Genomic DNA, 9827 nt, shown 5'->3' on the forward strand with positions numbered 1-9827 from the left:
ACTACTTTGCACCTAATCTCCCTTCTAAGATTGGCACAAATTGGTCTACCTTCTATCTTTCGTCTGATGTATAGAAGACTCGCTTGGAGTAAGCAGTCATGCCCTTGAACCTTCCCGCATACTTCGCCACTACAATAGACCCTCGACAAAGTTGTTGAATCTCAATACCTCTCGAGCCTCTAAATCATTTGGAAGGTACCCTTTTGAATATACTTCCTTGAAGCATTTCCATTTATTTAGGGTTCTCTGGGTGGTCATATGAGTTGAGACACCGGTACACCACCTCGCTGATGAGCTTTGTAGCATATGAGCAGTAAAACTACCTTTCCTTCCCCACTGCATAAAATTACTTGCAAGACTTGTTCCATACATGTGGGCCAATCTTGAGCTACTAACAGTTCAGAATCCTTCCGAATTCAGGTGGATTGATCCAATAAAAACCCTTAAAATTTCGACTCTTCATGTACTGCATAATGGCTTGAACTGTGCACCACCATGGACCCGTCGCCTTAAATTAATTAGAAACTCTTGTTACTACCCCCTGGTGCATTAACCGAATCTATTGGTCCTTCTTATTTCCGAACTCTTGAACTAACCCTACACTCTGAGCATGAGTACTACTAGACCTTTGGAGTTCTCGTGGTTGCTCATCCATGACCCTACCTACCACGCATATAACATTAGCTTGATTAGTCCCAATACTATATACCTTGACATTAAGAATCATGTTGCCATTAAACACATATGAGGCAGGATTTGAATTATTTATGATATTTTAAGGATGGGTCGAGAATCAACCTACTTTGATACCAATTATAACACCCCGTATAATATAAATCTAGAATAATATCATACACAATGTTAATTGGTATTGATACAACATAGGTTCTTAACTGCATCATTTATATACATGTCCAAGATACTCAAAATACATCATATGGAAGATGGTATACATGATTTCCTAATGAAATACTAAGATATATACATATATACAACATAAAATACTCAAAACATAATAAATTCTTCGAAGATCTTCAAGCGACTTTACTTTTACCCTAATCCTGCCTTGAGTTACCTGAAATTTAACAATATAATGGGGTGAGATAATAATCTTAGTGAATTCTCCTATCTTATGGGTTCACTCGACTCTAAAGTGGCACTATGTGATATTCTAACTCAAGTAATTCTCATAATAGAATGACAACTTGAGTATCTTTAGGTTTCTCACTTCCTATGGAAATATACAAACTTGATTCCACATAACTCAATAAATCACTATTAATACCACTCTCAATTGTTTGATACACAACGATAATAATGAAGCTCTGATAGATTCCCAACATACATGAATTTAATACTCACAACTTCATTTGTCATATAACTCAAGCGTGATTAGCCAAAAATCGATCACAAGGATCTACTAATTCATCTGTCATATATGGTAGATGGATACAAGATCTCCACTCCACGGACTATAATATTTATCAGATATGGTCAATGGATACCAACACTACTACGGAAAACAGATATAATAACGGTTACAAAAAATATATAATGACAATTTCAAGTCCGTTGTTAGGTAGCGTGTAATTGTATGTATGGTGGTTTCCACAATGGGCGTGTGACTGTGGTTATAAGCTAGGTAGTGTGCTACCTATCACAATAGTTATGTTAAACATTTGTTGTGATATATATTAAGGTCATGGGTTCGAAATCCAACAGCAGCAACAATTTAGTTGGAATATAATTAACATTTCACCTTGGTTACAGAAGATAACCGTTGTGAAAAGTACCCTGAGTTTATTATAAAATATGTAGTTTTCTTATTTTTCCTTGCACCTTACTAAACACGTGCAACCATTAAAATTTGTGTAGAAGATAATAATTTGAAAAATTAAATTATTCTTGAAAAACAACTCAAACAGACCACTGTTTTTCAAATTGCATTCAAACCATAATTCATCTCTTGCTTCTTAACACGTAATATTTGATTCAATACCCCAAATTCTTCAAAGTGACGGTTCATTCCTAGTTTATTTTGCAAAGCATCAATATGTTAATTGATTCTAAATCATCATCAATATTTTAATCAATGATGAAGATTATTATGACGACAGCGATGAAGATGATTTAATTTCTCAACATATTTGATGTTTTTCAATATAAATTAGTAGAGAATGAACCGTTACTTTGAATAATTTGGGGCAATAAACCGAGTTCTAAGTGTTAAAGAGCGATATAGATGAATTACGAGATGGATGCAATTCGAAAGACATGTTTGATCTAAGTTGCATTTCAAATATAACTTTTTTTCATATTATTATTTTCTAAATCAATTTAAATGAATGCATGTTCAATGAAGGGTTAGTGAAACAAACAATCTACATACATTATAATAAACTCAACAACAACATACATCAACAAAACGACAACAACATACCTTTTATTAAAAAGATTCATGGAATGATCTGAAGTTAATCTATTTTTGTGTTGCCGTGAAGAAAAAATACAAGGCGAATGAAGCTTCCAAAATTGCTTCATACTTCTTGTATTGTTTCTCCATAGTAAAACAAACCATTTATGAACCACACCCATAGTATGAGTTCTCTTGAACCATATTTCGAAATATAAGCAACTTTCAGAATGTTAACCTATTTTGAAAACATAAACTAGAATTATTTTGTAACATAACAAGCAATAACAACCATCAGTATATAATTAATCCAAATAGCAGTACATTGTAACATAAATAAGCAGTACATTGTAATATAAAAAGAAAAAACAACCACATATAACTAGCATTAACATTGTAACATAACAAGCAACAACAACCAGTAGTACATTGTTAACCCAAAAAGGAAGTAAATCATGCCACAACAAAAAGCAGCATGTTAGCATAAACTAGCAGTACAATGTAACATAACTAGCAACAACAACCACAACATACAAAATCTTTTCAACAACATCAACCAACAACAAATCATGTAAAACATAACAAAGGCCTTCAATCTTCATGCCTAGTTGAATTCGTATAGTTCTCAAGGTCTTCATATTTCTCAAGGTCTTTATCTGATTTAGAATCAGTTACATCCAGATTCATTAGGTCATTTATAATAGCTTCTACCTTCTTCATCTTTTCAAGGTTAAGATTCTTGAAAAGAATCTTCTTATAGCCTGTTCCATCAGACGGTTCAACAACAATAATGTGATCCCTAACAGATTCAGCTTCCTTAGCTTTATTAAGCAATAACTCCACCATATCAATAACCTCCTTTGTAACCTGAATCTCGTGGATAAGTTTTTTGCTCCCACTATTCATGTTGAGAGAAATATCTGAAATCGAAACAAGAAAACAACAACATAAACCAAAAACAACAACAACATAAAATAAAATAAAACTTAAACTCTCGAACAAGAAGAAAATAATGTGAAAATCATGTGAAACATAAAAGCAACATACAAAAAGAAAGAACGAGGAAGAAGAAGAAGAAGAACACCTTTATGTATGATGCAAGAAATGACGATAATTCGTCCATGACCTCCACATAAGCATCATACGAATGAATATCGTCATCCAATGTTATCTAAGTTATAAACCTAACTCATGGCCTAATACCAATCCTAGGTTAACTTACTAGATTCATCATGTAATTTTCACCATTAGCATGTAATCAACACAAGCATAGTATCACAATTGATTAATGGTTGGAATAATGCACTTAGAAAGACTTAAGAAATGGATTTTGAAGTTTTTAACATAAGTCAATCGATTGGTTGGGGAGGCTCAATCAATTGGTTCCTCTCACATTTCTGTTTTTCAGAGTTTGCAGAGGATCAATCGATTGATCCTGAGTGTCAATCAATTGGCTCACTAAAATTTCCCACTGTTCATAAACAGAAAGTTTGTGCAATCGATTGTAATACACTATCAATCGATTGGTCCTGCTAAAATTACATTTTTGTACAAAATAAAGGGTTGTGCAATCGATTGGTTGCAGGGACCAACCGATTGGTTGCAGGGACCAATCGATTGGTCCTCTCACAATTCCACATTTTCAATTCACAAACACCATTTTTCCTCTGTTAATCCATTTCTAACAAACACCCACTCCTTCTTCCAAAAAACCCATCACATTACATGCTCATATACACATATATATCAAGGATTCTATGTTCATAACCACAACCAACACTTACCCACAACCACAACAAATCATGTAATCACAACAATCATAAGAGCACATCAAAGCATATGTTCATAAAAACAACAACTTCAAGAGAAATATTCATCATATAACATGGATTTTCATGATTTATCTATAATTCTACAAACCCTAATCTTCTAGAAATCCTAGGGTTTCTAACTAGAACCAACCTCAAGAAATAGAAGAGGAGAAGTTATTGAAGATGAGATGAGGATGAAGATGATGGTGTTGGTTCCAAGCTTTCTTCTTCTTCTTCTTCACTAGCCTTGTTTTCTCTTCTTCTCTTGAGCTTCCTCTTTCTCTCTATTCACATGTCTTATACATAGAGAAAACAATTGGCATGTGGTAGGTAGTAAGAGATAGTAACATGTGGGCCACAAGCCTTGTAGCATATGTGTGGTTAGTAAGTGCTAAAAGTTATCAATTGGGATAAATAGAGTAAATAGTGGGTTAAGGTTGACTTAATTAATATTAATTGGGACTGACCTTTTATTAATTGCGATATTTTGGTAACACTAATAATGGGTCAATAGCTTTGGTAGGACAAATATTACAAGTTTAATGCCACTTGATATATTTGTTGCTACTAGTAACCACTTACTAACCACACATATGCTACAAGGCTTGTGGTCCACATGTTACTATCTCTTACTACCTACCATATGCCAATTGTTTTCTCTATGTATCAGACAAGTGAATAGAGAGAAAGAGGAAGCTCAAGATAAGAAGAGAAACACAAGGCTAGTGAAGAAGAAGAAGAAGAAGAAGAAGAAAGCTTGGAACCAACACCATCATCTTCATCCTCATCTCATCTTCAACAACTTCTCCTCTTCTATTTCTTGAGGCGGGTTTTAGTTAGAAACCCTAGGATTTCTAGCAGATTAGGGTTTTTAGAATCATAGATAAATCATGAAAATCCATGCTATATGATGAATATTTCTCTTGATGTTGTTGTTTTTATGAACATGTGCTTTGATGTGCTCTTATGATTATTGTGATTACATGATTTGTTGTGGTTGTGGGTAAGTGATTGGTTGTGGTTATGAACATAGAATCCTTGATATATATATGTATATGAGCATGTAGTGTGATGGGTTTTTTGGAAGAAGGAGTGGGTGTTTGTTAGAAATGGATTAGCAGAGGAAAATGGTGTTTGTGAAGTGAAAATGTGGAATTGTGAGAGGACCAATCGATTGGTCCCTGCAACCAATCGATTTAACAACGCTTTGTTTTGCAGAAAAATGTAATTTTAGTTGGACCATTTGATTGATAGTGTATTACAATCGATTGCACCAACTTTCTATTTATGAACTGTGGAAAATTTTAGTGAGTCAATAGATTGACACTCAGGATCAATCGATTGATCCTCTGCAAACTTTGAAAAATAGAAATGTGAGAGGAACCAATTGATTAGGCCTCCCCAACCAATCGATTGACTTATGTTAAAAACTTCAAAATCCATTTCTTAAGTGTTTCTAAGTGCATTCTTCCTGAAATTCTGGTATCAGATATGAGATGTCGAAGGTAATGTCAGAACACTAATATCTGAGTTATGCAAACAGGATAAAGATAAAGAATAGTAATGCAAGAGACACAAGCAATTGTTAACCTAGTTCGGTCCAACTCACCTACATCTGGGGGCTACCAAGCCAGGAAGGAAATCCACTAAAATAGAATCAGTTCAAAGACTCTCCGTACACTTTAACAAGTTACAGTCTTTCTCACCTAATCTCTAGCCGTGCAATTTCTACCTAAGCACTCTTAGATATGAGAACCCACTCACTTCCCTACAATCACACCTGTGATCTTAAACAACAATCCCTTGAGAAAAGAAAACACTTTTCAATAACACACTCTTGATTTTACTTCACACTTTCAATCAAGAAGACACACTCTTGATCTTGCTTAACAGCTTTGATCAAGAAGACACGCACTTTTGCTTAACAGCTTTAGAGTGACAAATTACAACCACAAATCAGACCAATTCAATCATCAATGGATGACTTGAATGGCTTACAAGTCTCACGACTAAACAGACACAAACCCTAGCTCTCCCTATTTATTTCGCTCAGTATTGGTTGTGTTCTAAAACAGGTTTTCTAAGTCCCTTTTTATAGAAGCTTTCAGCTGGGCTTGGATATCTTGAAAACCCTAAATCTATTTTCCAATTAAATCTTTTCATAACAGCTGGTTAGATCTCCTTGGAAAATAAGTAAATCAGGTTGTAATCCATGATCGAATGCGCCAGCTGATCAGATCTTTAATCATACATAAATTGCTATTAATTATGCAATCACAAAACACCAAACATTCACACTAAATGTTCTGTATACAGGATGTCATGACATCGGGTCTGACATCCTGGAAAAATCCTGCATAATTCCATAATTCCTTTTATAACTTCCAGCATGTACATATACATCAGATGCCATGACATTGTGTATGACATCCTGATACAATCCTGCATAATTATGTTTTTCCATTTTAACTCCAGCAGGAACACACATATCAGATGCCATGTCCTTATGTATGACATTCTGAAACAATCCTGCATGATCATGTTCTTGAACTCCAGCAGGTACATAGGATATCTTATGTTAAGACATCACACATAACATCTTGTGAACACTCTTTGTTTTACCAAAATTGCTGCCAACACTTATAACCAACACTTCCAACCATTAATCAATTGTGATACTATGCTTGTGTTGAATACATGCTAATGGTGAAAATTACATGACGAATCTAGTAAGTTAACCTAGGATTGATATTAGGCCATGAGTTAGGTTTATAACTTAGATAACATTGGATGACGGTATTCATTCGTACGACGCTTATGTGGAGAGCGTGGATGAATTGTTGCCATGATTGAGAATGAGACGCATTGTATGGAACATGCCATGTTATTGTTGTGTATTGTGGTGAATGAAGTCACCTGTGATTGATGGATCTTGTTACGGTTTGTGGAACCGATCATGTATTCAGAATGTGTGTTTTTATGTGATGGTGCACATCTCTATTTGTTATGCTTAGATGAGTAAGCATTGGGATGTGAGACCGATGATTCGAGGCTCAATCAGGTTTGAGTCCCAACCACGGAGGACATGGGGGAAAGGTGGAAACCTAATTGGGTTAGATTCCCATACGGTGAAAGAGACCCTAAGTGGGTTAGATTCTCATACGGGTGACGATCGCTTGAACTGGGGATTGAGCCTCATAGAGGACCCGATATCCACCGCAAAAGTCGAATCATACGAGCATTCTAGAACCGGACCTGGCTTAGACTTAAGTCTGTTCGGGAATTGATGTTTCATAATTTGAATAATGATCGTGGTTGAGTCATGAGAAGTTAGGTGCATGTTGCCATACATTGCGAGTTAGTTTCTCCATCGCTTAAGTCTTTGTTCCCTTGTTGACTTGAGTGGATTATTGATTAGAAAAACCCTTTAGAGCCGAGTGGACCCATAAGATAGGGAACCCACTGGGTTTATTATCTCACCCCATGTTGTTGATTATTTTTGAGGTGGTTCTGAGTAGGTGAAGGGTAAGGGCAAGATAGAGTGACGTCTTGCATACCTGATGACTGGATGGCTTTTCCGCTGTGTAGATATTTTTGGGATCATTGTTTCATGATCTAGCTCTTAGTTTTTATTTTTGGCACTTTTGTGTACATTTTGTGCCATGTTATGTTTCTTTTGGGCATGTATGTATATGTACACCGTGCTGCTAAGTGCTTATGTATTTCAGTACCAGTTTTACATTATGTATAATATGTATTCTAGACATATATTATATGTAGGTGTTACAGTTAGTATCAGAGCAGGTCGTATCCTCGACCTAGCCATGAAATATTATAAGTATTCCTTTCTGCCTCATATGTGGGTTGTCATCATTGTCCTTGGTGTTATGTTCATAGTATTGAGTCTGATAAACTTATTCCTATTTGTATGAAATTCAGGATCATGGCTGACAGATGCAGAGGTCGTGGTAGGCCCAGAACTCAGAATTCAGACTCTGAACCGCCAAGTGGTAGTGAAGGATTTCAATGGCCTCAGTTTGTGTAACAGATGCAACAACAACAAAACCAATTCATGCAACAAACGATGCAACAGTGGAATGGTGGTTTGCATCCTCAAGGGGTTCCACAAGAAGCTGAAGGTGGTAGTTTCCGAGATTTCTTCCGCATGAATCCTCCTGAATTCCATGGTGGGTTGAATCCTGTGAAGGCTCAGGAGTGGATAACCAGCATGGAAAGGATTTTTCAGATAGTGCATTGTAGTGAAGAGAATAAGGTTGTGTTTTCTTCTCACATGATGAAAGGTACGACTGTGAGATGGTGAGAGAGTTCTTCGACTCTTATGACCAATCAAGGAGTACCTAAGGATTGGGAGCATTTTAAGACTATTTTCCTGGATAAGTATTTTTCTAGTTCTTTGAGGACTCAGAAAGAGTTTGAGTTTCAACAGTTTAGGCAGGGTACTATGACAGTAGCTGCGTATGCTGAGAAGTTCGAAGATATGGCTGCTTATTTTAGACAAGCTGCGTACGCACCAGATGGGAGGTGGAAGATTGATCAGTTTTTGTTTGGTCTAAGGGGTGAAATTTCTCATAGTGTTTCTCAAAGATAATTCACTACTTATGATGAGTTATTAAGGCAATACTATGTGGCTGAGAACAGTTTGAAGAAAGTTCAAGAAGAAAGGGATCGGTATAGGAGTGGACAAAGAGACCAAGGAAGGCCAGGAAGCCAATTCAGGCTTAGATCTCAGGCTTTCAAAGGAAAACAGGTGCAACACGCAAGACCTAACCATCCACCTCAATGTCAAGTGTGTAAGAAGTCTCATTTTGGAAGATGTCCTGGAAGTGGAGTTAGGTGTTTTACTTGTCAGAGGGAGGGACACATGTTTAGGGAATGTCCTCAGAATAAGAATCAGATGCAGGGGAGGAGCGTCGGTCGAGTTTATACTTTGGATGCAAGGAAGGCTAAGAGCAAAAATGCCTTAATTACTGGTACGTGTCTCGTCAATGAATATCCTTGTTTTGTATTGTTTAATTGTGAGGCGACGCACTATTTTGTATCAATTCAGTGCATGAAGCGTCTTGGCTTGCAAGCAATTCCCTTGTCTCCTCCTATGGTGGTTACTACCGCCGTGGATGATGTGGTTCAGACACCATTGATTTGTGAATATTGTTCGCTCTCGCTGAATGGTAGAGTTTTCCAGATTGATCTTATTTGTTTACCATTTAAGAAGGTTGATGTGGTTTTGGGGATGGATTGGCTCTCTGCCAATTCGGTGTTTATTGGATGCGAAGAGAAGTTGATTATCATTCCATATAATGAATAAAAACAACAACATCAAGAGAAATATTCATCATATAGCATGGATTTTCATGATTTATCTATGATTCTACAAACCCTAATCTTCTAGAAATCCTAGGGTTTCTAACTAAAACCCGCCTCAAGAAATAGAAGAGGAGAAGTTGTTGAAGATGAGATGAGGATGAAGATGAGATGAGGATGAAGATGATGGTGTTGGTTCCAAGCTTTCTTCTTCTTCTTCATTAGCCTTGTTTTCTCTTCTTCTCTTGAGCTTCCTCTTTCTCTCTATTCACTTGTCTGAT

The 9827-nt window shown here is 36.3% G+C and overlaps 1 protein-coding gene across 1 annotated transcript; it reads left to right on the forward strand.

The window, feature by feature from the left end:
* The first annotated feature begins 8308 nt into the window (after positions 1–8308).
* Positions 8309–9550, forward strand: LOC127122812 (uncharacterized). The gene is made up of 3 exons (XM_051053094.1): positions 8309–8541; positions 8635–8766; positions 8860–9550. Exons 1-3 carry the CDS (start codon positions 8309–8311, stop codon positions 9548–9550), a joined length of 1056 nt encoding a protein of 351 aa, XP_050909051.1.
* The last annotated feature ends 277 nt before the right edge of the window (positions 9551–9827 follow it).

This window comes from Lathyrus oleraceus, chromosome 2 (genome assembly GCF_024323335.1).
Source record: "Lathyrus oleraceus cultivar Zhongwan6 chromosome 2, CAAS_Psat_ZW6_1.0, whole genome shotgun sequence".
NCBI classification, from domain to species: Eukaryota; Viridiplantae; Streptophyta; class Magnoliopsida; order Fabales; family Fabaceae; genus Lathyrus; species Lathyrus oleraceus.

Coding starts and splice junctions, on each gene's coding strand:
- LOC127122812 (XM_051053094.1), top strand. CDS start 8,309: ATGCAACAGTGGAATGGTGGTTTGCATCCTCAAGGGGTTCCACAAGAA. Junction 8,542..8,634: donor AAAGGTACGACTGTGAGATG/GTGAGAGAGTTC, acceptor GTATTTTTCTAG/TTCTTTGAGGACTCAGAAAG. Junction 8,767..8,859: donor GCGTACGCACCAGATGGGAG/GTGGAAGATTGA, acceptor TGAGTTATTAAG/GCAATACTATGTGGCTGAGA.